This window comes from Molothrus ater, chromosome 21 (genome assembly GCF_012460135.2).
Source record: "Molothrus ater isolate BHLD 08-10-18 breed brown headed cowbird chromosome 21, BPBGC_Mater_1.1, whole genome shotgun sequence".
NCBI lineage: Eukaryota > Metazoa > Chordata > Aves > Passeriformes > Icteridae > Molothrus > Molothrus ater.
Window position 1 is genome coordinate 696,904 of NC_050498.2, and position 27,700 is coordinate 724,603.

At 63.6% G+C, this 27,700-nt stretch overlaps 1 protein-coding gene across 2 annotated transcripts; it reads left to right on the plus strand.

Annotated features, from left to right (window-relative positions):
• The first annotated feature begins 1,347 nt into the window (after positions 1-1,347).
• ELN (elastin) lies at positions 1,348-27,516 on the plus strand. 2 transcript variants are annotated; one of them, XM_036395367.2, is made up of 43 exons: positions 1,348-1,501; positions 7,467-7,520; positions 7,938-7,964; positions 8,125-8,157; positions 9,546-9,608; positions 10,157-10,246; positions 10,597-10,656; positions 10,760-10,825; positions 10,908-10,955; positions 11,970-12,041; positions 12,223-12,249; positions 12,457-12,528; positions 15,081-15,107; positions 15,528-15,593; positions 15,867-15,911; positions 16,054-16,134; positions 16,225-16,284; positions 16,958-17,014; positions 17,045-17,062; positions 17,146-17,187; positions 17,750-17,887; positions 17,971-18,012; positions 19,147-19,284; positions 19,368-19,409; positions 20,659-20,796; positions 20,880-20,921; positions 22,027-22,164; positions 22,248-22,289; positions 22,532-22,648; positions 22,730-22,786; positions 22,929-23,078; positions 23,163-23,210; positions 23,841-23,963; positions 24,153-24,206; positions 24,347-24,481; positions 24,649-24,696; positions 25,091-25,132; positions 25,348-25,386; positions 25,822-25,848; positions 26,261-26,302; positions 26,493-26,519; positions 26,617-26,667; positions 27,118-27,516. In XM_036395367.2, the coding sequence occupies exons 1-43, from the start codon at positions 1,423-1,425 to the stop codon at positions 27,162-27,164; spliced, it is 2,814 nt and encodes a 937-aa protein (XP_036251260.1). In that variant the 5' UTR covers positions 1,348-1,422; the 3' UTR covers positions 27,165-27,516. The 2 variants fall into 2 exon arrangements, with proteins under 2 accessions (XP_036251260.1, XP_054373024.1); XM_054517049.1 differs by lacking the exons at positions 10,597-10,656; positions 10,760-10,825 and having other exon boundaries at positions 16,958-17,062.
• The last annotated feature ends 184 nt before the right edge of the window (positions 27,517-27,700 follow it).

The following is a 27,700-nucleotide window of genomic DNA, read 5'->3' on the forward strand; positions in this document are numbered from 1 at the left end:
CTGTGGCTGCCCCTGGAACCCTGGAAGTGTCCAAGGCCAGTTTGGGCAGGGCTTGGAGTAACCTGGGATAGTGGAAGGTGTCCCTGCCCATGGCAGGGGTGTGGAACAAGATGGTCTTGAAGGTCCCTTTCAACCCAAACCATTCCACGATGCTGTGACTGATCCCACCATTTAACTCACTGCTGCCCCAGCTGGTCCCCAAGCCCTGTGCAGAGACACCGCCCGAGAAGGGGAATGAGGAGTTCAGTGGGGACACGCAGGGCCCGGGCTTGGGCTCGGAGCTGAAGGAGCCCGGAGTCCCTGAAGGGGCCGGGGCTGGAAGTGGCTCAGCCGCCAGACCCCCCCTCATCCCTGCTCTGGGGGTCGCGGGAGGCGCGTGTCCATCACCAGCCCCGGCCGGGCCGGGCTCTGCGTGTCCCCAGGGCACCCCTGGCGGGGAGGGGACCCCCGGGCCCGGCCGCACGTTTTCCTGCAAAATGCCCGGTTTTCCCGAACTGCCGGCGGCCGCACACCCCGCGCCCGCCACCTAACGGCGGACCGGGATCGGCACCGCGATCGGCACCGGCGCTGGAATCGCGGCACTGGCACTGGGACCCGGGTGTTGGGCACCGGTACCAGTACCAGGATCCGGGCACCGGGATCTGTACGCTGGCACCGGGACCCGGGCATTGGGCACCGGTACCAGGATCCGAGTACCGGCACCTGGCACCGGGATCCGGGCACCGGGCGACAGTACTGGCACCGGCCCCGAGATCCGGACTCCGTGCACGGGGCACTGGCACCGGGCACGGTTCCGGGCATCGGGCCGATCCCATCCCTCGCGCCCCGCAGCTGGAGTGGCATCCCCCGAATTCCTGCCTGCACCCCCGGACCCCCATCCCTTCACCCCGCCGGTCCCCACCTGCCCCCAGTCCCTTTCGGGCCGATGCCACCTGGGATGCGAAACGCTCCGCTGTCACCCGGGATGCGAGACCACTCAGGTGCCAGTCAGGATGCGATGCACATCCATCACCCTAAACCCCGTGGTCCCCATGCCGCTGGGCGCAGCCCCCCCGTCCTCCCCCACCGCCTGCCTTGGCAGCTCCCCCCCTTTCCAGCTTTTTTGGCAGAGACGCGCCGGCTTGGAGAGAGCAGCGAGGAATTAAAAAAAAAAAAAAAAGAAAAAAAAAAAAAAGAAAAAAAAAAAAAGGGGGAAAGGAAAAAAACCCTCCCCGAGCAGCCAGCCCAATCGGCGGGAGAGGCTCGTGTGTGTTTGGCCTTTCCTCATGACGTAGTGTCCTGTGCCTCTCCCCCCCGCTCCCTCTCCTTTTCCCCTCCCTCCTCTCCCCCCTCCCCTTCCCCTCGCATCCTTGGAAGCAACAATTAAGCAGCTCTGGGATAAAACACACAGCCCGCGGGAGCACGGGGGCATTGCTTCAAGAGATGGCAAGGCAGGCAGCTGCACCCCTCCTCCCCGGAGTCCTCCTCCTCCTCTCCATCCTCCCGGCTACTCAGCAAGGAGGTAAGGAACGGAAGGCTCCTTCGGTAGCCCGGCCAGCTTCGCTCCGGTCCTGCGGGGACCCTCCACGGGCACCGGGGCTGCCACCCTCCGGGCAACCCCTCGCCTGCCCCTCGCCTGCCCCGGCTGCCCAGCCCCGAGCAGGGACAGGCACCCACCTCGCCTGCCTCCCCGAGGGTGGGTGGGCAGGCCCCGGTGCCACCTCCCTGAGGGTTCTTTGCTCCCCAAACCGACAGGTGGTTTGTGCCATGCCCGGGTGGGACAGGATGTCACCGAAGCTGGTGACACGGGGCAGTCGGTAACGGCACCGCTGCACCAAGCACTTGTCAGGGGGAGGCTGCGAGGGTGTCCTGGTGAGAGGCTTGGGGACATGAGAGGCTAGGGAATATGAGAGGCTTGGAGGCATGAAAGGCTCAGGAACACGCAGGCAGGGCACCGGGGATGGCCACCAAACTCCCATGGGACTCAGAAGTGCGCGGGGCCGGGGGAGGTGTCAGCTGTCACCCCGCGGTTCGGTGGCAGCGGGAACTCAGGGCGATGGGTGGGTGGCAGCATCCCGCGGTCGCTGTGTGCGAGCGGCTGCTCAGTGTGTGGCCGTGACAGCCCCGGGGCTGCTGCAGCTGCACAGCGCCTCGACCCACCCCGACCGCAGGCTGGGGGTGCCAGGGAGCCCGCACACTGCCCTCATCGCCCTTGTGCCACCAGTGCCGCGTCCCTGTCCCAGCGCGGTCCCAGCGCTGTGTGACAACTCAGCCCAGGCACACGCAGGTGTGGCACACGCGGCCGGGCGGGGAGGTGACAGCCAGCGCAGGGCTCTCTGTGTCCCGGCCCTGGGACACAGCCCGGCCAGCGCAGGGCTCTCTCTGTGTCCCAGCCGTGTGACACAGCCCGGCCAGCGCAGGGCTCTGTGTCCCGGCCCTGGGACACAGCCCGGCCAGCGCAGGGCTCTCTCTCTGTGTCCCGGCCCTGGGACACAGCCCGGCCAGCGCAGCACGGTGACCAGCCCCTGTCTCGGCGCAGACTGGAGGCTGAGCTCCCACCCAGGCGGGGAGAACAGCTGAGCACAGATTCAGAGCCTCCGCTGAAGTGGCCAAACTGGGCAGAGGGCTTTGAGGAGGCGACAGCACCACCAGGGAGGGGACAGTCGCCTCTGGAGAGCCGGGTGGCTGTGCCAAGGACAGCGTGTGATGGGCAGAGCCACCATCGGCCACGGGGTCGGTGCCGGGGCTATCGTGCGGGGCTTGTTGGACAGAGAGGATTGAGGAGCGGAGGAGGAGAGGGGGCAGGATACTGTGGGCAGTGCTGGAGCTGGATGGGCACCAGGACAGCCACAGCCACCTGTCACCAAGGGCACAGCCCTCAGCAGCTCCATCTGCCCGTGCCTTGCAGCTCACAGACCCCAGCCTCGGGGTGGCCCTGGCTGTGCAGGCAGTGGGACCCCAGAACCTGGAGCTGCCTGGGAAGTTGAGCTGCTGTTGATGCCTAATCCTGCTCAGGGTGCTGGATGGGATGTGCTCAGTCCCGGGCACTCTCCACCTCTGGCAGTGAGAGAGATGTGGCTTGCTGGTCCAGGCTGGCTTTGTTCTGACCCTTCAAGCCATGGCCAGCTGAGACCATCTCTGGAGGAATTTGGACTCTGGATGAGACCCTGCAGCAGTTCCTGAGCAGCTCGGGACTGTTGGCCCCACTCTGGGCCCCGGCTCAGTCCCCAGGGGTGTTTGCTGCTTTGGGAAGCAGCTCACAGAAGAGGTGAACAGACCCTGGAGATGGTCCCAGTACTGGTGGGACACAGCAGGCTCTCCCATGGAGGACTGAGCAGTGCCTCTGAAGCCTGGTGCCTCACCCCTTGGGGACAGAGCTGTCACAGAGGCATGGTGGCATGATGAGGGGGGATCCCAGGGTCCTGGGAATGGTCAGGGCTCTGTCCTCCAGCACTGGCTGCCAGTGCAGCTCAAAATCAGCCTGGCAGGAGAGGGAACCCTGAGACATCCCAGGGCTGAGGGATTCATACCCAGGCTGTCACCTCAGAGAAGTGCCAAGGGGCTGAGCTGGCAGCACTCAGGAAACCTCCAGCAGCAGGTCAGGATCAGCCCCTGGGGATCTGCCCCTGGGGAGCAGAGCTGTGCTGGCACTGTGGGGATCTGCACACAGGTCACTGCAGGGGGAAGGTGCTATGATTCCCTAAAGGTGCCAAGTGCAGCCTGTCCCAGCATCTGGAGCAGGGCATCCATCCCTCAGTGCTTCCATCCATCCCTCAGTGCTTCCTGTGTGGAGCACAGGGGATTCCCCAGCAGTGACACCCCCAAGGAGGGACAAGAGGGGCCCTGGGGAGGTCCCAGCCCTGCAAGCTCTGGGCCCACAGGGAGCAGCTCGGGTGGGTGCAGAGGGGCCGGCACCAGGTGTGGTAGCACCCAGCCTGGGGCTGTGGGGACCCTCTGAGGACAGCCAGGGTCCCCAGGGCGGGGCTGGGATGGCATCTCCCCTTCCCAGCCGGAGCCTGGCCTGCAGGGCTGCTCCCTCCCTCCTCTCCCAGCTGGCAGGGTGCAGCTCGCCCGCCGGCGCTCGGAGATGAAAGCTGGAGCTTCAGGGGGGCTGGAGAGGAGCCAGGCCCCGGCAGCAGCCCCCCCCGCTCCCCGAGCTGCTACCAGCGAGCTCGGCCCGGGATGCAGCACAGCTTCAAAGTCGCTTGGAGACTGAATGTTTCCATAACTTTCTCCCAAGAAAAAGAAAACAGCGGAATGAGGGAAGAGGGGAAATGTCGGTGGTTTTGCACTGAGGCTCCTCCGGGTGCCCATGGGCAGAGAGGGGTGAGGTATGAGGATGTGCTGTGCTGGATTCTCCGTCCTGGCCTCAGTCTCAAAACCTATGGAATAAAGAAATCCTCTGCATTTCTGGCTTGTGAAGGGAGCTGCAAGCACTGGTGCAGATAGAAACAGTGCAGCTGATCCAAATGGGATCGGAAGCAGCTCTGGCAGTGGAACAGCCTGGATATCCACACCTGTGGATGAGCAGGGGGGGAAATATCCCATTCTCATAAACAAGGAGACTCCACACCAGATCCTGAGCACCTCCACGGCTCACACCCTCACACAGCTGGGGCTGCACAAGTGGCTGCGAATTCTCTGGCCCCTGGATTGAGAAGCCGTCCCTGGGGTGGGATGCAGGCTCACAGCCAGCCCAGCCCGGGAGACAGGCTGGGAGCCCAGGAAATTCCCCTTCCCAGGGTCCTGGCAGGCTCAGAGTAGAGGCAGCACAGAGCTCCTTCAGCGCTGGGAAGCTGCTGACTCAGTCTCCCCTTCCCTGTTGTGCCAAGGGAATGAGTGGAGAGGACAAATGGGAGCACACAGACCCCAGACTGGGCTGGGGGCTGCTGGCCCTGAGGCTGGGCAAGGACAGAGATGGCCAGAGAGTGATGGCCAGAGCCCAATGTGGTCACAGTGTCACCAGTGTGTGGGCTGTCACCAACACCTGTGCTCAGTGGTGCTGCCAGGGGGAGGGACTGGAGATGCTGGGGGGATCTGGAGAGACCCCCTGGCAGTGCCTGCATCAGGGAACAGCCCCAAGCTGGGCTCTGGGGGAGCAGCTTGTGAAGGAGCATCCAGGGCAGTGCAGGTCCAGCCGTGCCTGGCAGCAGAGCTGGTGAGGAAGAGCTCCTGAGGGAAAGGTTTGTCCCCCCAGAGCCACATGGCACCACCACCCAGCCACCCATCCCACTGCCTCCAGGCCATCCCATCTCCTGCCAGGCCTTGCTGACCTCCTGATGTGGGCAGGAGCAGCAGACAGACCAGCACAGCCTCTGCAACCCTCCCAGATGTGTCCAGGCACGGAGCCCTCTCTCTGGGATGGTACCTGGGGAGGGAGCTGTAACAGCATCACCACAGTGGGACCCTCCTGGCGGGACCCCCAGTGCCCCAGGAGGGTGGTGATGATGATTAAGGGATGAGTTTGGCAGCTGTGGCTGTAGGCAGGTGACACCTGGACATTTCTGTGGTCCCCACACTGCAGGGATGCTGTGAGAAATCCTTGTCCCAGCTTCCTTGGGAGTCTCCAGCACTGGCCCAGGGTGACAGAGGGGTGGGGAAGGTCAGTCCGGGTCACCCCAGCACCAGGGACCTTGCCTGGTTTTGGGGGGCTGAGGCTGGGCAGTGTGATGGGGGCTGAGCAGCCCCTCCCGGGTGGGGACAGTCCCTGGCCGTGCCCGGCTCTGGCTCCCAGCAGCAGCAGGGCTGGGAGGGAGAACCGGCGCTGAGGGGACGCTTGGAGTTTGTTGGGAAACAAGGCAGGAGCTGGAGTTGTGTTTTTCCAGGCTGGGGCGGTGGTGTGGGCGGGGAATGTGCTGGGAAAAGGAGCCGTTCTGTCCCCCCTGGCCAGGCCATGCCATGCCAGAGGGCTGAGCGTGTGTCCCCTCCTGTCCCCTCCTGTCCAGGGACACTGGCAGGACCTCGGGAGGGAATACGGGGTGGGGGGGCACAGGCCTGGGTCTGTGTGATGGGTCCTGGCACAGCTCCTCCCCTGCTTGCTGCATCCCCAGGGATGTCCTGTCCCAGCATCTCCTGAGCACTGCCCGACAGCCCTGTCACACACGGGGGTGTCCTGACACCTTGGTGGATCCAGGGGGTCTGGGCATCTCTGCCAGGTGCCCAGGGTGGAAAGGACCAGTGAGCAGGGCCCAGGGGACACTCTGATCCCTGCCACGAGTGGGGCACAGTGTGGGGGACGCCCCCAGAGTTTGCTCCACATCTGCCATGGAGATGTGCAGCACAATGTGCTGTGGTGTGCCAGTCCTGCCAGCTGCCTGTCCCCCCCGGGGGTGGCACTGCCCTGCCCAGCCCCTGGGCACTGCCCAACCCCTGGTGGTGCTGCCAGGGCTGCACCCACCTCCTAGGCCTGGGGAGGCCCCTGCAGGGGCTTCTGGTCCCAGCCAGGCCCCCATAGGGTCTACAGTGCCCGTGCCCCCTGAAGTCCATCCCCTGTGGCAGTGCAGGCACCAGGGCTGGCTGCAGCTCCCCACAGGGACTGTGGCCACAGCAGCGCCCCCACATCCTCCTGGCAGCCCCCCTGTCCTGCTCTGTCCTGCAAACCCCACCACAGCCCCTCTCCCACTGCCTGAAGAGGAGCTTCCCTCTGCACTGCAGCCCCCTCGTGTCCCCAGTCCTTCCCTCTGCCCTGCAGCCCCCTCGTGTCCCCAGTCCTTCCCTCTGCCCTGCAGCCCCCTCGTGTCCCCAGTCCACCCACGGCCCTGGTGGAGCTAGGACCCAGCCAGGGGGGCAGCCCGGTGGCCTGCAGCAGACATGTGGCACTGCCAGTGTACAAAACAGCCAAAAAACCCTCTTGTGGCCTCTGAGCATGAGCTGAGGTGCCCTGGGAAGTGCTGGGACATGGGTGGTGACCTTAGTGCCACACAGACAGGCAAAGGGACACAGGGGGGTCCCATGGGTTTCAGCAGTGTTCTCCCAGTCTGTCACCCCAGTGCCACTGGCCTGAGCTGGCTCTTCCCATTGGCACCTCGGCAGACGGGACACACCCAAGGATCCTTGGGGCAGCCCCAGAGGATGCTCAAGTGTGGCTGGGCCCATCAGGGACTGTGGGGATGGACTGGGACAGCCCCAGGTCCCTGGCCATGCCCAAAGCCACCCCCCACAGCCACCTGAGGCTGCAGGGGATGGAGACAGCCCTGGCTGTGGGGTGGAGCAGGAGCTGGGATGCAGAGCTGGAGAGCAGCCAGCCCCATGTCCCTCCTTCCCATGCAGGCCAGCTCCTGCTGACACCTGGGTCCCAGCTGGGGCACCTCTGAGCCCTGCCACCACTGTCACCCCGGTCAAGCAGGGATGCAGGGAGAGACAGGGACCTGCCTTTGAGCTCCACATCCCAGCTGCTCTGCAGGGAGCAGCTGGGGAACCAAGAGGAGCCCCCTGCCTCCCTGCCTGGGCCTCTGGGGGCATTTTAACAAGGCTCTCTTCTCTTTCAGGGGTTCCTGGTGCTATCCCGGGAGGGGGAGTTCCAGGAGGAGGCTTTTTCCCAGGTAAGGGGGCCCAGGCACCACTGGGAGGGGGCATCTGCAAGAATGGTCTGGTGCCTGGGGGGTCCTTGAATGCCATTGAGACACCATGGAAGGCTGGGGAGCTGCCAGCCAGGATCAGGTGACATGGGGACATCTTGTCTGGCTGCTCACCATGGACTCAGCATCAGCCCCACGGTGTGGGGACATGACTGGGTGGCAGTGCCAGGCTTGCCCAGGGCTGGCACCTACACCCTGCCCAGGAGGTGCTCAGAGCTCACAGCCTGTCCCCAGACCTTCAGCCAAAATCCTGGGACGTGGCAGGGGGATGGCCCACCCTTGACACCCCTGTGACCCCCCTACCTCCCCAGGGACCCTCAGGGGCCCAGCTGGGGGCTGGGTGCTCCTGGGGCATTGCTCACACTCTGCCCTTGCTCGCAGGTGCTGGAGTTGGAGGTTTGGGAGCAGGTGAGTGCTGGCAGACCCTGACAGGCTGTGCTGGGCTGGGGAGAGGGGCAGGATGCCCAGGAGATGGGCAGGGGGCTGCCCTGTCCCCCGTGTGCCCTGCCCGGGCACGCTCGGCGGGAGGATGGCTCTGACCCCTCTCCCTGCGCTTGCTCTCCCCTAGGACTCGGGGCTGCAGGAAAACCTCCCAAACCAGGTATGAAGCCTTTCCCTGGCTCTCACCACCTCCAGGCCAGTGGCTGGGACATTTCCCAAACACTGCTGCCCTCACACTGCTTCCCCATGGCCAAGGCACACCCAGCCCTGCACTGCCACACTAATCCTGCCACAGCCTCCAGGAGCCTCCCTCCCACACCTTGCTTCAGCACTGCCCTCTGCCCCCAGCCCCCCAGACCACCCTCTGGGGGTGCTTGCTGCCTGTAAAGCTGTGCCAGAGCTGCGGGAGGAGATGCAAAGCAGGAGCCACTGTCCTGGTGGGAAGCTGGCAGTGCCTCCACCTGCCTGCCATCGGGGCCAAGCAGCTTTTGCAGAGGCTCCGCAGCCTATGCTGGGCTTTGCCAGGCTTAGGAATGCTGGGGAGAGGAGACATCACCAGGAGAGAGGGGAGATGCTGGCAGGAAGATGTGCAGCTGGAGGGCACCAAGCCTGGGGCAGCAGGGACTGAACATGCAACATGTGGGGCCAAGGGAAATCATGGAATCATAGAATGGCCTGAGTTGGAAGGGACCTCAAAGCCCATCTCAAGCCACCCCCTGCCATGGCAGGGACACCTCCCACTGTCCCAGGCTGCTCCAAGCCCTGTCCAACCTGGCCTTGGGCACTGCCAGGGATCCAGGGCCAGCCACAGCTGCTCTGGGCAGCCTGTGCCAGGCCTGCCCACCTCCAGAGCAGAGCATTTCCTCCTAACATTGAATTTAAATCTCTCTTTTGGTTCAAATCACTCCCCCTTGTCCTTGCACTCTCTGCCTGGTGCCTTGATCCTCATGGAGAGATTGATGCTGCTTCAGGCAGACCCCGGGGTCCCCTCTGTGCCCACCCCGGGGGTCCCCGCTGTGCCCAGGGCAGGGCCACCCCATGCCCCGGCCCCCCAAGTGTGCCCGGCTGCGCAGTGGGAGCTGCAGCCCGAGGCAGGGGCTGACAGCCTCCGTTTGCTCAGATTTCAGCTCGTGGAAAGAAAAACAAGGCCCTTTATTTCGGCGTAATTAAAACCAAACGCGGGGCGGCTGCGAGGCCCAGCCGAGGCCCAGCCGAGCGGGGTCCGCGCCCGGAGCCAGCGGCTCCGGAATTTGCGCCTGGAGGGAGCGAGGGCTGATGAGCCCCAGATGTTGGAAGGCAGCGCTGGCTGGAGACCCAGGGACTCATTCCTCAGCCATAAACATTTTGGTTCTGTCCCCTTGTGGCCTGGCAGGACGGGGGGTGGGTGAGGCAGAGGGACGGGATGGAGAACCCGAGTGCTGGCGAGGACATTTGTCACCCATCCCTGTGCCCGTCCCTGGGCTGTTCTCCCATCCCCACGGTGCCACAGGGACTCCTCTGTCCCTCTGGGCCTGGCCACCTCCCACCTCACCCCGCTTCTCTTCCTAGGGGTCGGAGGACTTGGGGGGGTCGGAGGACTTGGGGGACTCGGCCCCCTTGGCCTGCAGCCAGGTGAGCACTGACTGAGCACTGTCCCCCCCTGCTCTGGCCATCCCCGGGGTGATGTCCCCAGAGACCCACCTTGGGGACAGCACATCCCTTGTCCCCATCTCCACAGCTCTCCCCCATCTGGGCTGGGTGCCCTTCCCAGACCTGGGGGAGCACAGGCACCCAGCAGGCAGCCCCGAGGGCCCCCAGCATGATGACACATCAACTACAGTGGGGTAACCCTGCAGGAGAGGGGCACCTGGGGTCCCTGCAGGGCCAGCAGCAGAGGGACAGAGCCTGCAGACGGTCAGCCAGGGCCTGCAGGCAGGGGTGTCAGCACCCACTGCAGGGGTGTCAGGTGTGTGTGCCAGGTGGGATGTGGATGGGAGCGAGAATTTGGGGGATGCACGACAGGGCAGTGCCTGCTAACGCCACCTTGCCCAGCCTAACGCCAGCCCTGGCACTGCCACACAGCCCCCATGGCTCAGCAGCCCCTGTGCCCGCTGTGAGGGCAGGACACCCGCTGGGCAGCTGGTTTTTAGGGGTGCTGATGCTGGCTGTTCTCCCCACAGGTGCTGCGGGTCTGTTCCCTGGAGCCTTCCCCGGGGCGGCATTCCCAGGAGCCGCCTCGGCTGCAGCGCTCAAGGCTGCAGCCAAAGCTGGTGAGTGCTGGGGGGGTCTGGGCAAGGTGGGCTCGGGCAGCCGCCAGGGGTGTCCCCTGGGCATCTGGGCCAGGACAGATTTCCCTGGAGCCAGGGCTGCGGGCAGGAGCTGATGCTCTCACTGGGCTCCCCAGCAACTTGGAGGGTCCCAGGCATGGGGAATTGGCCAAACCTGAGCCCCCAGGAGCACAGACCACACAACTGCCTGGTCCCTGTGCCCAGTATGGGGGACCCAGCCCTGGGGCTGCCTCAGGGTGTCCCCTTCACCCCCAAGGGCCATCCTGAGCTTGTCCCCTCTCTGGCACCGTTCCAGCCAGCCGCAGGTACACCCCTCTTCCCAATGCCCCCAGGTGCTGGCATTGGAGGCGTGGGTGGAATTGGTGGTCCTGGTGGCCTCGGGGTCTCCACAGGTAGGAAATACCCCTCGCTCCCAGCAGAGCCGAGCCTGGGGCAGAGCTGTCCCCGGGGTGGGCAGGAGCCGGGCTGGGGCTCAGGGCTCTCTGCTGCCCGCAGGTGCCGTGGTGCCAGGCGCGGTGCAGCCCGGCCTTGGCGCGGCAGGGAAACCCCCTAAAATACCAGGTAGGTGACGGCCCCGGCGTCGGGGCCGGGGCGGGGAGCGATTCTATCCGGTCCCTCATCCATGAATTTCTTTTGCCTGCAGGTGCTGGGATTCCTGGAGCTTTTCCGGGCGGCGTGCTCCCTGGCGCAGGTGAGCTGGGGATGCCCACCCCACCGTCAGCACCCGACCTCCGAAGGGTTCCCCGCCCTGCCAGCAGCACCCCAGCTCCGAGGGGTTCCCACCCTGCCAGCAGCACCCCAGCTCCGAGGGGTTCCCGCCCTGCCAGCAGCACCCCAGCTCCGAGGGGTTCCCACCCTGCCAGCACCCCAGCTCCGAGGGGTTCCCACCCTGCCAGCACCCCTGTGGGGAGAGCACCCTGCCCTGCTGCCTGCCTGCGTCCTCCTGCTCCCCACAGCTTCCAAACCCCCTGGCTGAGGCTACAGTGACATTTCCACTGTGCCAAAGGCATGGGGGGACCCGGCAGCTCCATCCCGTGCCAAGCGTGGCGGGGGCAGGCAGCACCAGTACTGGGAGAGGAGCTGGCACAGCCACCAGGGCTGGCCGAGGGAAGGAGGGGGAGGTGGCGGAAGAGAGGAATTCCTCACTGCAAAGTAATTTGGGGGAGGAAAACTTGTGAAAACAAGATGTTTCGACACTGTCCGAAGTGTGTTGCTGGTCAGGAATGTCTTTTCCATGTCTGAAAATGCTCGAGTTATAATGAAAGACATTTGTAAGAAGGGGAAAAAGAACCCCAAACCAAAAGGAAACTCAAAACCCAAAAATTCAACCCAAATGATTCCAAGGCCACAAGACTGTCTGCTGCCCTGGAGGGCTCGAGAGCCCTGTCTGGCCCCAGGCCACTGAGCATCAGCAGGGCAGAGAGCACTGCCCAGGCCTGGCTGGGGCTTTGCTGTCACCAGTGGGACCCCTCTTGAGTGCCATGTCCCCTGCAGGCTCCCAGTCTGTTCCACAGGCAGCTCCAGGCCTGGAGCAAACCCCTCCTGGCAGCTGGAGGTGCAGGCAGCTGGCACAGGGCAGTGCCAGCAAGATCCCAAGGATGAGGGTGCTATTGGTGACAGGGATTTGGAAGCTGGCTGTGGGGGTCTTGGGTACCAGTAACATCCCCAGTGAGGCCCCAGCTCACCCCTCTGGTCTCTGCTCCAGGTGTTCGTTTCCCTGGCGTGGGAGTGCTGCCCGGAGTCCCCACTGGAGCTGGAGTCAAGCCTAAAGCCCCAGGTAGGTCCCCTCATCCCCTTGGAACACTGGGGTTGGTTCAGGGCTGGCTCCAGCTTGGCACCCCAGCCCAGCCTTTGGGATCAAAGCTCTACAGGGCACTTGGCAGTGAATCCACTTAGGTTCATTTGGGCCTCTAGGAGCAGTCCAGGGCTCACACAGGTGTCTTTGTGTTTCTTTTTAGGTGCTGGAGCCTTTGGAGGAATTCCTGGTGAGTGTCCCATCTCTCTTGCCTGTCCTTCTCTTCCTTCCCAAGCCTCTTCCTCACAGCCATGGTCTCCCCACACCAGAAGATGCCTCAGGGCTTCCCAAGCCACCCACTCTTCTCTGCCAGGGTGCCCTGGGGCACCCCCTTCCCTCCGGGACTGGTGGCAGCTGTGGCGCGGGCTCCAGGTGAGCGTCTGCTGTTGGTTTGCAGGACTGGGAGGTTTTGGAGGTCAGCAGCCCGGTGTCCCTCTGGGTTATCCCATCAAAGCTCCTAAGCTCCCAGGTAAGCTCCACAGCCAGCAGAGTGGCTTCACTGTGGGTGAAGGATCCCCAGCAGTCAGGAGGAGGACCCGCCGTTCCCTGGGGCTGAGGCACGGTGCCTGCAGTGCCCCAGAGCTGGCAGTGCCTGTGCTGGCCCTGGGACAGCAGGACAGCGCCCAGTGCTCTGCTGTGCCCTGCCTGTGGCACCCCCTGGGAAGCTCCTGGGGTGATGCCTGAGCATTGCCCCCACTTGTGTGGACAGTGCTGTGCCTCTGTGCCTCCCCCGGCTGCTGTAAGGTAGGAAGGGTCACGTTCTGGGGACATGCTCTAGGCCAGGCCACCCTGGGATGTCCCTGCCAGCTCCTGCTGGCACAAGGCAGAGCCCTTGCAGGGACAGTCTGGTTTCTGTGGCTCCTGGGGTTGGGCCTGGCATTCACCTGGGCCAGGTATCCTGGCTCAAGGAGCTGTAGCTGAGGCCGCCTGCGGGCTCCAGGCAGATGTCTGTCCCCATGGCCCACCTGGACAGGGCTCAGCCCCAGCCCAGGTCAGCCTGGGGGAGCTCAGCACCCCTTTCCCAGCCCACGCTGCTCTGGGCACCTTCCCCTCCCAGCCCTGGGCCAGGTGCCAGCTCTGCCTGTCCCCAGGCAGCCGTGTCCATGGAGGGACAGTGGCAGGTTCTGTGCCCTCCAGGGGCCGTGCTGCCACCTGACTGCTCCCCTGTGCATCCTGAGGAGGAGGGCAGCCCCATGCAGGCAGGGCCCCCATCCCCATGCATCCAAACAAGTTGCTGGAGGCAGGAGAGCCTCGGTGAGAGGAGCCCACCCCAGGCAGCACATCCCAGCCCAGCACATCCCAGCCAGCTCCAGCCCCAGCAGCTCTGCTGGCTTCCCCCCAGCAGGGTCTGTGGCCACAGGCAGCAGCAGGGATCCTGGCCCACTCCTGTTTCCTGCACTGGAGCAGAGTTATGATCCTTAAGGAGCCTCGGCCCTGCTGCCTGTGGACCCCGTCTAGGTCCCAGCCCCAGGACAGGGACCAGGACCATGGAGATGTCTCCAGACCTTCCTGGGGTGCTGGGGGATGCCAGTTTGTCACCTCTGAGGGCTCAGGGCTGGCAGTGCAAGGACAGCCTGTGCTGCTGGCTGTGGAGGCTCTTGCCTTGATGCTGTGGGTGGATCTGGGGATGCCACACATGGGCTGTCCCCTGCACTGTCCCTGCTGCAGTAGGTCCAGGTTGAGAGGGGAAGAGGGACAATGGGACAAACAACATTTCAGTGGAAAATCATCTCTTTAGATGACTTCCTTCTGAGCTGTCCCACTCAGGAGGTGGCCCTGGGGTCACTCACCTCACTGGAGGCTCAGTCTGAAGTTGTGGCTGGGTCAGGGTCCCATTGATGCTGTAGGGATGGGGACCATTCCCCAGTGTCCAGCTGTGCTTGGGTGACATCAGTTTATGCAGAGCCCCAGTGTGTGCAGGGCCTGAGCCTGCTGGCAGTGCTGGTGACATTCCCATGGACACAGTCCCAGGGCAGGGGCTGCCTTCCCATCCAGCTGGGGGTGGTGGGGATCTGGACTTGGACTCAGCAAAACCCTTGGAGAACCAAGGCTTAGACTTCTGGCCCTTGGAGTCACCTCCATGTGTGTCACCCCTTTCCCAGCTTTAGGGTGAGCAAGGTGCTGATAAGGTGTCCCTGGATGGGCAAGGGTGGCCCTCAAGGTGGGGCACAGCTCACTGTGAGCCTCTGCCTGCCAGCACCACTGTGCTGATGTGGGACACCATGGGATTGCCTGGCAGGATGGAAGGAAATCTGGTCCCCACATGCTGGCTGCTGGGAGGGGATGGAGTCCAGTGCTCAAAGAGATGCTGTGCCATGAGTAATTCCATCCTGGCTGCAGGCAGCCACATCCCTGCCCATGGCCTCCTTGCTGGAGGCATCCCCCACCCTGTGCAGCTCATGGCCTCGGGCTGCAGCCAGCAGTGATGGGAGCTGGGAACTGCTGTCCCCGTGCCAAGCCCACGGTCCCTGCTGAGTCAGGGGCATCCCCGCCACTCCGAGTGCCGGGATCCGGCTCTTTCGCAAGGACACATTTCCCTGGCCACAATGTCCCAGCCCATAATCCCTCCCCATCCCTTCACACCGACCTCCTAACGAGGTCACGTTTCAGCCGAGGCTCCCAAGCCCTGATTCCAATTAAAGCCTTTCCTCCGGAGCTGGCCGGGGTGCAGCCAGCTGGGTACAGCTCTTGCCGCGGGGCTCCCGCGGGACCCCTCGCTGGAGCGGGGTCATGGGAGGCTCCTGCACAACCGCTCCAGGCGCCACAGCCCTCGGCCTGGGCTCAGAGGGGCGGCTCCTTCAGTCACTGCTTCCAAGGTGAGGGAGAACAGCATCTCCTGGCCCAGCTCCAGCACGGGGGTTTGTATCCCAGAGGATTCACTGTCACAAACGGACGGAGCCCCTGGGCCGGTGCTGCAGGCCCCTGGCAGAGTGGGGCCACGCCATGGGGCAGAGGGGACAGGGCCAGCAGCAGCCAGGTGCTAACCCCCCTTTCTCTCCTCTCCCCTCCTCTCGTCCCCAGGTGGCTATGGACTGCCCTACACCAATGGTAAGCTGCCCCATGGTGAGTGCTTGTGTCCTCACTCCTCGTGGCTCCACCGACCTCGTGGTTGCCACCGTGACCTCATGGCCGCTGACCCTCGGGGCGGTGTGAGGGATATCCTGCTCCCAGAGCGAGGTGGTCCACTGGGGACCTCATGCCTTGCCCATGGTGGCTGTGGACCAGCCTGGGAACTCAACTCTCCTGGCGTTCCTGGGAGCTGTTAATCCATAGGATATGTCCTGAGCCACTCCAGCTTCAGGCAGGGATGTTTGAACTGGGATCTCAAGTGGGGAGGAGCTGGCTTTGGCATCCCCTCGCATGCTGTGGTGCTGGGGGCAGGAGATCCAAGGGGGCTGCTCCGTCTGTCTCGTTCTCCTTCCCCTGGGTGGTGCCTGACGTGGCTCTACCGCTGTGTTGTGATTGCAGGCCTCAGGCCTGGCGGGATAGGAGCCGGCCTCCTGGCAGGAAAGGCAGGATACCCCACCGGGACAGGTACACCGGACCCCGCAGCCCCAGGGTGGGGAGTGGCACGGGCATGGCAGGGGAACTCGCACCCTGTCCCCTTGCTGGCCCTGGATGGGTGTTGGGCACTGCCCGGCTGCCTGCGGCCTGCAGGGACAGCCCGCACGGGAGCAGCACCTCCCACAGCAGAGGGGGACGGATGCTGGCAGGAGTGCCTGGTCCCCAGGGTCCCTGTGGGGTGGGGGAGCTGAGGTGGGAATGGTGCCAGGACCTCGGTGGCTCAGTGCCCGTGTCCCTCCGCAGGGGTTGGAGCACAGGCAGCAGCAGCGAAGGCAGCAGCAAAACTTGGTGAGTCTGCGGCCTCTGCGGCAGAAACACCACCCATCTCCCCAGCAGGGAGCTGCTCCCTGTCCCCACTCCCTCCCTCCCAGCCCCGGGGATGCTGGCTGTGTCCCTGTGTCCCCGCTGACCATGCTGTCCCCTGCGGCAGGAGCCGGGGTCTTGCCCGGCGTTGGCGGCATCCCAGGAGTTGCACCCGGTGTCGGCATCGGCGGTGTCCCAGGAGTTGGAGGTGAGGCAATGAGACGGCTCTGCCCTGGGGCTCAGGGAGGGTCTCCTTCCCTTATCCCACATCCCTGACTACCTCCTGCTATCCCGGCAGTTGGAGGACCGGCAGCAGCGGCAGCAGCGGCGAAGGCAGCGGCAAAGGCGGGAGCTTTTGGTGAGTTCCTGCTGCCTCGGACACATCTCGGGACAGGGAAGAGCCGTGCATTGATGCCAGGGGCTGTGCGGCTCCACAGCTGCCCCAGCAGCCCCTATCCCATTCTATGGGGTGCTCTCCCTGCCCCCATCCCAGCTCCAGCAGCTTTTCCAGAAGTGATGAAGGGCTGAGGGCCCCTTGGGATGCAGCAGCCTGGCAGGGAGCAGAGCATGCCCATCACACGCAGTCTCTCCATGAGATGTGGGTTTGCTCTCCCAGGTGTCAGCGGAGTGGCCGGGACTTGGTGTTTGTGCTGAGCAGTCCTTCCCTAGTGAGGGATGCTCCTGGTGATGCAGATTTCCACTGCTCCCTGTTTGACTTCTCTGTGGGAGAAAAGTGAGGAGCAAATCACACATTGGAGCATTTAGGGAAAACGTGCAAGCTCTGAGGCAGCTGGGATGGGTAACCACAGCCTTGGGGGACCCTGGGAGTCCCCAACATCCTGGGTAGCCAGGCCCCTGATGAGTGTAAGGAGCTGGGAATAAAATTCCCAGAAGATCCCAGGTACCCTGAGGAGCTGCTTTAGGATGAGTGAGGAGCCCACCACAAAGCTGGTGCCCAAGAGACTCCTGTGACCCTGGGACAGACCATGTGGGGTGTTTGTTGAGGGTTTGACTACTCTGCTTCCCTCCAGGTCCAGGGGCAGTGCCTGGAGTCGGAGGTGTCCCTGGATTGGTGCCCGGTGTCGGAGGTGTCCCTGGCTTGGTGCCTGGTGTCGGAGGTGTCCCCGGGGTGGCAGGTGACTGTTCCAGGAGCCCTGTCCCCGTGGCCCGGCTCTGCAGGGCCATGGTGGCTGAGGGTCTGTGTCTCCCTTGTCCCCAGGGGTGCCGTCGGCAGCAGCAGCAGCAAAGGCAGCTAAGTACGGTATGTGCTGCAAGGGGCCCCAGCCCCCGGGACCCCGCCCGCCCTGCCCTGACACACGGGGGTGCCCAGCCTCGGGCTGTCCCCTGGGAGCGCTCCTGAGGGGAAATGGGGAATGCTCAGCCCAGCTCCTGGCTGCTCTTCCTGGTCCTGGGGTTCCATCTGCAGGGCTGGACCTTCTCCCTCTCCAGGGTTTCTCCAGGCTGCTCTGTGGAAGTAAACGATGAGCCCCAATTCATGGTTTTAGATTTAACTGAATTCTTGGATTTTGTACCAAATCCAATTCCAGCAGCAGGATCTGCTGCCCAAGGGCTCAGTGTTGCTGCTATTAGGGCAGAGATTCCTGGCAGAGGGGCCCTTGCCCAGGGTCAACATCCTCCAGAAACTTGCCTGGGTTCAGAAGCACATCCAACTGGGGCTGATCCCTGCCCTGCTGGGGTCTGTCCTGCATGAGGCCATGGATACTCCACTCTCTAGGGCACCATGGTGACACCGAGCCATGGCAGGTGCCAGCACTGAGCTCTTGCTGCAGCCAGCTCTGATCTGTCCCCTCGTGTTCCCGCAGGCGCCGGCGTTCCCGGTGTCGGTGTGGGCGGCGTCCCCGGCCTCGTGCCTGGAGTCGGAGGTGTCCCCGGGGCAGTGCCCGGTGTCGGAGGTGTCCCCGGGGCAGTGCCCGGTGTCGGAGGTGTCCCTGGGGTGGCAGGTGACTGTTCCAGGAGCCCTGTCCCCATGGCCCAGCTCTGCAGGGCCATGGTGGCTGAGGGTCTGTGTCTCCCTTGTCCCCAGGGGTGCCGTCGGCAGCAGCAGCAGCAAAGGCAGCTAAGTACGGTATGTGCTGCAAGGGGCCCCAGCCCCTGGGACCCCGCCCGCCCTGCCCTGACACACGGGGGTGCCCAGCCTCGGGCTGTCCCCTGGGAGCGCTCCTGAGGGGAAATGGGAATGCTCAGCCCAGCTCCTGGCTGCTCTTCCTGGTCCTGGGGTTCCATCTGCAGGGCTGGACCTTCTCCCTCTCCAGGGTTTCTCCAGGCTGCTCTGTGAAAGTGAATGATGAGCCTAAATCATGGCTTTGGAGTCATCTGAATTCTTGGATTTCATGCAAAATCTCGTTTACAGCAGTAGACCTTACAAAAGTTCTGCTGCCCAAGGGTTCAGTGCCTCTGACATTAGGGCATGGATTCCTGGCAGAGGGGCCCTTGCCCAGGGTCACTTTCCTCCAAACTGTGGTGGAATTGCTGGGATGGTGGATCCATCCGGTATAACCAGCCCCAAGGAGCTCACTGGAGATGAGGGACACAGCCAAAGAGCAGGGTCACCTTGAGCTTGGGCAAAGGGAGGAGGCAGAACTGGCCCTGAGGTTCCATGCAGGACTGGCTTCCAGGTGCTGCTCCAAAAGGCACAGCCAGCAGTTGGTACCTAGCCAGGTCCCAGGACCTTCTCCTCCATCTTCACTGCAGAGCCCTGGGAGTCCCCAGGAGGAGCCATGGTCAATGGCAACTCTCCTTTGATGGTTGAATCACTGATGCCCCCTCTCTTCCATTTCTCTTCCTTACTTTGTAGAAAAAGTCCCTCTGCATGCCCAGGGAAGGATGGGATTCAGGAATTCAGGCAGGAACTCAGTAGAGGTTGCTCTGTGCTGTGATGGCCTCCTGAGCATGGTCCCATGAGGACAAAAGCTCCTCCATGGCCTGTCTGGCTGCAAGGCTTGATGTCCCTATGACAAGGAGCAGCTTGGGCCCTGTGAGGATGAGGGTCATTGTGCTCCCTGTGCTGGTGACTTCCAGGCAATCGCTGGCAGAGTCACGGGGCTGATCCCTGCCCTGCCCTGCCCTGCTGGGGTCTGTCCTGCCTGAGGCCATGGATGCTCCACTCTCTGGGGCACCATGGTGACACCGAGCCATGGCAGGTGCCAGCACTGAGCTCTTGCTGCAGCCAGCTCTGATTTGTCCCCTCGTCTTCCCGCAGGCGCCGGCGTTCCCGGTGTCGGTGTGGGCGGCGTCCCCGGCCTCGTGCCTGGAGTCGGAGGTGTCCCTGGATTGGTGCCCGGAGTCGGAGGTGTCCCCGGGGCAGTGCCCGGTGTCGGAGGTGTCCCCGGGGTGGCAGGTGACTGTTCCAGGAGCCCTGTCCCCGTGGCCCGGCTCTGCAGGGCCATGGTGGCTGAGGGTCTGTGTCTCCCTTGTCCCCAGGGGTGCCGTCGGCAGCAGCAGCAGCAAAGGCAGCTAAGTACGGTATGTGCTGCAAGGGGCCCCAGCCCCCGGGACCCCGCCCGCCCTGCCCTGACACACGGGGGTGCCCAGCCTCGGGCTGTCCCCTGGGAGCGCTCCTGAGGGGAAATGGGGAATGCTCAGCCCAGCTCCTGGCTGCTCTTCCTGGTCCTGGGGTTCCATCTGCAGGGCTGGACCTTCTCCCTCTCCAGGGTTTCTCCTGGCTGCTCTGTGAAAGTGAATGATGAGCCTAAATCATGGCTTTGGAGTCATCTGAATTCTTGGATTTTGTACCAAATGCATTTCCAGCTGCTGACCTGTTGCAGGATCTGCTGCCCAAGGGCTCAGTGTTGCTGCCATTAGGGCAGAGATTCCTGGCAGAGTGGCCCTTCCCAGGGTTACTGTCCTCCTAAATGTGGTGGGATAGTGGGATCCATCAGCTATAACCAGCCCCAAGTAGCTACAGTGGGGCCAAGGGTCATGGCCAAGCAACAGGGCAGTCTGGAGCATGGGCCAAGGGAGGAGGCACTACTGGCCCTGAGATTTCACACTCCATTGGGGGTCCATGTTCTTCTCCAAAAGACAGAGCCAGAATTTAAATTGCCACATCCCAAGACCTTCTCTTTCATTGTTACTGTGAAGCTCTGGGAATCTCCACAAGGAGCCATGTCCAATGGAAGCTCTCCTTTCAGGGTTAAACCACTGTTGCCCATCGCTTCTATAATTTGTAGAAAAAATCCTTCTACATGCCCAGGGAAGGATGGGATTCAGGAATTCAGGCAGGAACTCAGCAGTGCTTGCTCTGGGCTGTGGTGGCCCTGCTGAACAGGGCCCCATCAGGACAAAGCCCTCCGATATTCAGTCCTTTGAAAAGTGACCTGGTGCTTGTCGATGTGGCACTGATGTGTGCCAGCAGGTCCAGGCTGTCAGCTCCCCAGTCGGACCAGTGCCCCCCTAGACACCTGCTGGGAGACCCAGCCACTTCTCCTCCATGGCCTGTCTGGCTGCAAGGCTTGATGTCCCTATGACAAGGAGCAGCTTGGGCCCTGTGAGGATGAGGGTCATTGTGCTCCCTGTGCTGGTGACTTCCAGGCAATCGCTGGCAGAGTCACAGGGCTGATCCCTGCCCTGCCCTGCCCTGCTGGGGTCTGTCCTGCCTGAGGCCACGGATGCTCCACTCTCTGGGGCACCATGGTGACACCGAGCCATGGCAGGTGCCAGCACTGAGCTCTTGCTGCAGCCAGCTCTGATCTGTCCCCTCGTGTTCCCGCAGGCGCCGGCGTTCCCGGTGTCGGTGTGGGCGGCGTCCCCGGCCTCGTGCCCGGAGTCGGAGGTGTCCCTGGCTTGGTGCCCGGTGTCGGAGGTGTCCCCGGGGCAGTGCCCGGTGTCGGAGGTGTCCCTGGGGTGGCAGGTGACTGTTCCAGGAGCCCTGTCCCCGTGGCCCGGCTCTGCAGGGCCATGGTGGCTGAGGGTCTGTGTCTCCCTTGTCCCCAGGGGTGCCGTCGGCAGCAGCAGCAGCAAAGGCAGCTAAGTACGGTATGTGCTGCAAGGGGCCCCAGCCCCCGGGACCCTGCCCGCCCTGCCCTGACACACGGGGGTGCCCAGCCTCGGGCTGTCCCCTGGGAGCGCTCCTGAGGGGAAATGGGGAATGCTCAACCCAGCTCCTGGCTGCTCTTCCTGGTCCTGGGGTTCCATCTGCAGGGCTGGACCTTCTCCCTCTCCAGGGTTTCTCCTGGCTGCTCTGTGAAGTAAACGATGAGCCCCAATTCATGGTTTTAGATTTAACTGAATTCTTGGATTTTATACCAATTCTGTTTTCCACCTGACGCAATGTCTGCTACCCACGGGTTCAGTGCTGGTGCCATTAGGACAGGGATTCCTGGCAGAGAAACTCCTCCCTAGGGTCAATGTCCTCCGAACTGTGGTTGAATGTTGGGATGCATCAAGTGCATCCAACTGGGTCTAGCAAGACTCAGGTGTCCAGCAGCCATAACCACCCCAAGCTGGAGCTTGTGCACATGGAGAACTGGCCCTGAGGTTCCATGCAGGACTGGCTTCCAGGTGCTGCTCCAAAAGGCAGAGCCAGCAGTTGGTACCTAGCCAGGTCCCAGGACCTTCTCCTCCATCTTCACTGCAGAGCCCTGGGAGTCCCCAGGAGGAGCCATGGTCAATGGCAACTCTCCTTTGATGGTTGAATCACCGATGCCCCCTCTCTTCCATTTCTCTTCCTTTGTAGAAAAAATCCCTCTGCATGCCCAGGGAAGGATGGGATTCAGGAATTCAGGCAGGAACTCAGTAGAGGTTGCTCTGTGCTGTGATGGCCTCCTGAGCATGGTCCCATGAGGACAAAAGCTCCTCCATGGCCTGTCTGGCTGCAAGGCTTGATGTCCCTATGACAAGGAGCAGCTTGGGCCCTGTGAGGATGAGGGTCATTGTGCTCCCTGTGCTGGTGACTTCCAGGCAATCGCTGGCAGAGTCACGGGGCTGATCCCTGCCCTGCCCTGCCCTGCTGGGGTCTGTCCTGCATGAGGCCATGGATGCTCCACTCTCTGGGGCACCATGGTGACACCGAGCCATGGCAGGTGCCAGCACTGAGCTCTTGCTGCAGCCAGCTCTGATCTGTCCCCTCGTGTTCCCGCAGGCGCCGGCGTTCCCGGTGTCGGTGTGGGCGGCGTCCCCGGCCTCGTGCCTGGAGTCGGAGGTGTCCCTGGCTTGGTGCCCGGTGTCGGAGGTGTCCCCGGGGCAGTGCCCGGTGTCGGAGGTGTCCCTGGGGTGGCAGGTGACTGTTCCAGGAGCCCTGTCCCCATGGCCCGGCTCTGCAGGGCCATGGTGGCTGAGGGTCTGTGTCTCCCTTGTCCCCAGGGGTGCCGTCGGCAGCAGCAGCAGCAAAGGCAGCTAAGTACGGTATGTGCTGCAAGGGGCCCAGGGTCACTGCTCTGCAAAACCTGGTAGGATCCTGGAATGCATCCCACTGGGTCTTGCAAGACACAGAACTGATCCCTCTCCTGCCCTGCTTGGGTCTCTCCTGGAAGTGGCTGTGGATGCTCTGCTCTCTCAGCCATGATTATGAGGCAGAGCCGGAACAGGCCCAACGTTTCAGCTGTTGCTGCAGCCAGATCTGACTTCTCCCATCTTGCTCCCTGCAGGAGCTGGCATTCCTGGCATCGCTGGCGTTCCTGGTGTTCCTGGAGTTCCCGGTGTCCCTGGTGTTCCAGGCGTTCCTGGCGTGCCTGGGGTTCCTGGTGCTGTTCCCGGTGTTGGAGGTGAGCAGATGGGCTGTCAGCAGCCGCTGATGGGATCCTGGCCTCAGCAGGTCCCTGACTGTGTCCCTTGTGTCCCCGCAGTTGGTGGCCCGGCAGCAGCGGCCGCAGCCAAGGCTGCAGCGAAAGCAGCGGCGATCGGTGAGTCACCATCAGCTGTCCCAGGGAGGGAGGAGGTGTGTTGGCACACAGGAGAGGTGGGGACACCCCGGTGCTGTGGAGGTCAGTGGGATTCCTGCTGAGGAGTCTGTTCCCTCGGACACATCCCTGAACCTCTCTGCAGGAGCAGGACGCGTTCCTGGTGTTGGTGTTCCCGGTGTTGGTGTTCCCGGTGTTGGCGTTCCCGGTGTTGGCGTTCCCGGTGTTGGCGTGCCCGGAGTGGGTGTGCCAGGTGTTGGTGTGCCCGGTCTGGTTCCTGGGGTTGGCGTTCCAGGTGAGATGGTGCCCAAGGGATGCTCGGATGTCCCCAGCAGTGCTGGTGGGACGCGTTCCTGACCCTCTCACTCCCTGTCCCCAGGAGGTCCGGCAGCCGCTGCCAAAGCAGCCGCCAAAGCAGCCAAGTACGGTAAGCTGGGATCTCTCTGGGGTTATCCCACGTGTCCTGTCTCCTGCTCATCCCCACCCCAAGCTGCTCCCCTGTCGGAGTTGAGGCCCAGCAGTGCCTGGGATCCTTGGGGGTCAGGGTGAGGGACGAGCTCCCTGAAGGGCTGAATGTGGGATGAGGTTCTGGCTGTGTCAGGGCTGCTGTCCAGTGAGCTGAGCCCTGTGGAGCGTCCGAGTTCACCATCTTCTCATACTAGTCCATCCATACCCCATTCTGCCCACCCAGACACAAGACCACCACCTCAGTGTCCATCTGTCCCCTTCTCTGTCCATCCATCCATCTGTACCTTTTCTACTTATCTATTCAGTCACTCCACATGCATCCACATATCCATCCATCCACACATCCATCTCACCACCCCTCCATCCGTCTGTCCATCTGTCCATCTCAGCATCCATTTGTTCATCCATCTCACCATCCATCCAACCATTCATCCATCCTACCATCATTTCAACCAGTCCTCATCGAGCCACATATCCATCTCATAGTCCATCCACCCACCCACTCCCCCCAGCCTGCCATACTTTCTCATCCAACTCCTTCCACATTTCCTCCCAAGCTGAAGCCCAGTCCTTCTCTTTCTCCTTGCAGGAGCAGGTGGCCTGGCTCCCGGTGTGGGTGGCCTGGTTCCTGGAGTAGGTGGCCTGGTTCCTGGAGTAGGTGGCCTGGTTCCTGGTGTGGGTGGCCTGGTTCCTGGTGTTGGAGGTGTCCCAGGTGAGGAGGAGGAAGGCGAGGGTGAGAGCAGCCTGGCTGGTGTGGCGGCAGTTCTGGGGGCAGGACGGGCTTGAGGAAAACTTCAGCAGTGTCCCTGGGGGACTGCAGACAAGGCCTGAGGGATGGGCTCTGCCCAGGTTTGCTGTGAGGCCTCCCCAGGGTCTGACCCCCCTTGCTGTCTCTGCCCAGGTGTTGGAGGTCCAGCAGCAGCAGCCAAAGCAGCAGCCAAGGCAGCCAAATTTGGTGAGTCAGCCTGGGGAGCCCCTCAGGCTCCCTACCAGCCCTGGTGTGGCTCTGACCAGTGCAGGGGATGCTGGGCACAGGCACCCAGGCCTGGCACATGATCCCACACAAGCACGGGATCTCTCACGCCTCTCCCACAGGTGCCGGGGTTGGAGGGGTGCCAGGGGTGGTTCCTGGCGTGGGTGGAGTGCCCGGAGTGACACCCGGTGTTGGTGGCGTGCCCGGCTTGGTGCCAGGGGTGGGAGTGCCTGGAACTGGCATCCTTCCTGGGGCAGGTACGTGCTTTGTCCCACCCTGCCTGGGGATAGTGGTGGCTAGGAATGCTAAAAGCCACCAAGCCACATGAAGGGGTGGCAGGGAGGGATGTGGGTGGGATTGAGGGTGGTGGCACATGAGACGGGGTGGGGGTCACTGTCCTAACCATGGTGTCTTCGCTTTGCAGGCATCCCCCAAGTAGGGGTGCAGCCTGGTGCTAAACCTCCCAAATTCGGTACGTACCCCTGCCCCCTGCCCCCTGCCCCCTGCCCCAGGGCCACCTCAGACTGTCCCTGGGCATCCTTCTCCTGTGGCCATCGGGGTACTGACCTCTCTTCCTGCCCCCTGCATGCCCACTTTGCCCCGATGGCCCAGGCGTGGGAAGTGGTGTGCTGTCACCCATGGGTGCAAAGTGCCACCTGTACCCTCTGCCCTGGACTCGCTGAGGACAGTTTTCTCCTTCATGTGTCACACAAGGGCTGAAGCCCCTCTGGGTACTGGGAGATGGGTGGTGGGGACCCCCAGCATGGGTGCCAGGGCCACCCCAGCAGGCTGGGCAGTGGCTGGGGTGCTCCAAGCCGGGGGTGCCAGGCTGTGGGGGACAGGTGTTAATGGTGTCTCTCTGGCAGGTGTTCCTGGGGTTGGAGTCCCAGGGGTTGGTGGCTTCCCAGGTAAGTGCTGGCAGGAGCTGAGGCCAGGCAGTGGGGATGTGCGGGCAGAAGGATGCTCCCCTCCAGGGGTGGAGCTGGAGGGATGCTCCCTCTGGGCACAGGGGGAGCGGGGCTGCCCGAGAAAGGATGAGCACACTTGGGAGTGGCTGAGGAGTGGGTCAGACACTGGGGACACTGTCTGTCCCTGCTGGTGCTCACCCGGGTTACTCTTGTAGGTGGCCTTGGAGTTGGTGGGCTCGGAGTTGGTGGCCTTGGTGAGTGATGCTGGGCCCGGTGTGGGGCTCCCCAGGGCTGGGCTGCAGGGAGCAGCAGCAGCAGCAGCAGAGTGCTGGCAGAGCCAAGAAAAAGAAAGGGAATCTATGGGTCACTTCTGTCCCCTCCCAGTCTCACAGTACAATCCCACCCTGCACTGTCACTGTCCCCTGTTCTGTTTGTCACCTGCCCTGTTCCCAGGGGGTGATCCAAAGGAATTGCCATTGTTGAGCAGGGACTGAGGGCCATAGCCCCAGCCTTGCCCATGCCATGGGAACAGGGGATGGTACTGTACCCTGTCCCCAACGTGTGGAGATGCAGGTCCCTCCTAGGACCCTCTGGGCCCCTCCTGAAGGGTCTGGGTGTGGCCCTGGGGCAGTGAGTCCGGGCAGGGGCTGCACTGGTGCCCCCCTCTGACTTAGGACTCTTGTATCCAGGAGCTGCTGGGAAACCTCCCAAGCCAGGTAAGGGACAGCCAGAGGGGCTGGAGGAGTGACTCCAGTGCCTGTCCCCGATCACATTCCCATGGCTGTGCTCACGCTCCCCACCCTCACTGGGGCTCACCCACCTGCAGGTTTTGGTGCTGGGGGGCTGCAGCCAGGTGAGTGCTGCAGTTTGGGGCTTGCGTGGGAGTGTGTCCTCTATCCTGCCACACTCGTTCCCGCTTGCTGTCCCCGTGCTGCTGCCATTCCCTGCTGGGCACTCCGCTGCCTGGGAGAGCACTGGGAAGTCAGAGAGGTGCCAGGGTGGGGACGGCAGCTTTTGCATCAGCTCCTGTCCCTGGAGTGAGCAAGGGATCCCAGCCAGGCTGTCCCCAGTCCACGCTAGAGTGGCACTGCTGTCACCGGCTGTCACTGGCTGTTGCTTTTTCCCCAGGCGTTGGAGGTCCCGGCTTCGGCGTATCACCGGTATTTCCAGGTACCACCGCCAGCTCGGCACCCGAGCACACACCCGGGGCCCGTGTCCGTGCCTGGCCAGCTCATGGGGACACGGCCACGGGCCGGGGAGGGACCCCGGGGGCTGGGCTCAGCCAGGGGGCTGCCCTGGGGGATGTGGGGCAGAGAAATGGGGGTGCCCCGTGGTGCTGAGGGCTTCGCTCTCCTTTCAGGTGGGGTCGGCGGCCTGGGATTCGGTGGTGAGTGTCCATTGCCCCGCGGGATGTTTTGGGGGGGGGGGGGGGGCGCGTATCCCCGCGGGGGTCCCGCTCACCCTGCTCTGCCTTCCCGCTGCAGGGAAGCCCCCCAAGCCTTACGGAGGAGCTCTGGGTGCCCTGGGCTTTAGAGGTGAGTGCGGTCCCCCACTCCGGTGGCCGGTCGTGCCCCCCGTGCCTGTCCCATCCCTTTGGGGTGCCCCCCGTGCCTGCCCCATCCCTGCACCCCGTGCCTGTCCCATCCCTGCGGGGTGCCCCCCGTGCCTGTCCCATCCCTTTGGGGTGCCCCCTGTGCCTGTCCCGTCCCTGCAGGCTGTCCCCGTGCCTGTCCCATCCCTGCGCCCCGTGCCTGTCCCATCCTTTTGGGGTGCCCCCCGTGCCTGTCCCATGGCTGCCCCCCGTGCCTGTCCCATCGCTGCCCCCCGTGCCTGTCCCATCGCTGCCCCCCGTGCCTGTCCCATCCCTGCGCCCCGTGTCTGTCCCATCCCTTTGGGGTGTCCCCGTGCCTGTCCCATCCCTGCGCCCCGTGCCTGTCCCATCTCTGCGGGGCTGCAGGGAGGGCTGACCCGCATCCCCCGTGCAGGCGCGGGCTGCGCGGCAGGGAAGTACTGCGGGAGGAAGCGGAAGTAACGCTCCGTCACCGATCACCTCATGAACTTTGGTGCTACTGCATGGTCCAGAATGTAAATCCGAAGCAAAGCTGAGACACCCTCTCCTCCAGCCCCGGACTCCCCCGTCCATCCCGGGGCCGTGCCCGGCCCCGCGTTCCCCGGAGGGACCCCGCGTTCCCCGGCAGCGCCCGGCCCCCCCCCCCCCCCCGCCCCTCGGTCCCGGCAGGGAGCGCGGAATAAACTGCGGGGAGCAGCCGTCCCCCTTGGTGCTATCGCTCTCTGCGGGATTTGGGGGGCTGGGCTGTCGCGGCCCTCCCCAGCCCCAGAGCTGACCCTCGGGGGGGCACAGGATGAGGGGCACCCCACATTGGAGGAAGGGAGGGAGGGAGGGAGGGAGGGAAGGGGATGGCGGCGGCGGGAGCTGTGCGGGGAGGGATGGCCCCGTCAGCCTGGCCCCCACCCCAGACCCCGCGCTCCCCCCGGTTTGGGGGGGCCGCGGGCAGGAGGGGCTCAGTCCCTTCACGTTGCTCACTTTGCTATAACTGGGTGGGACGC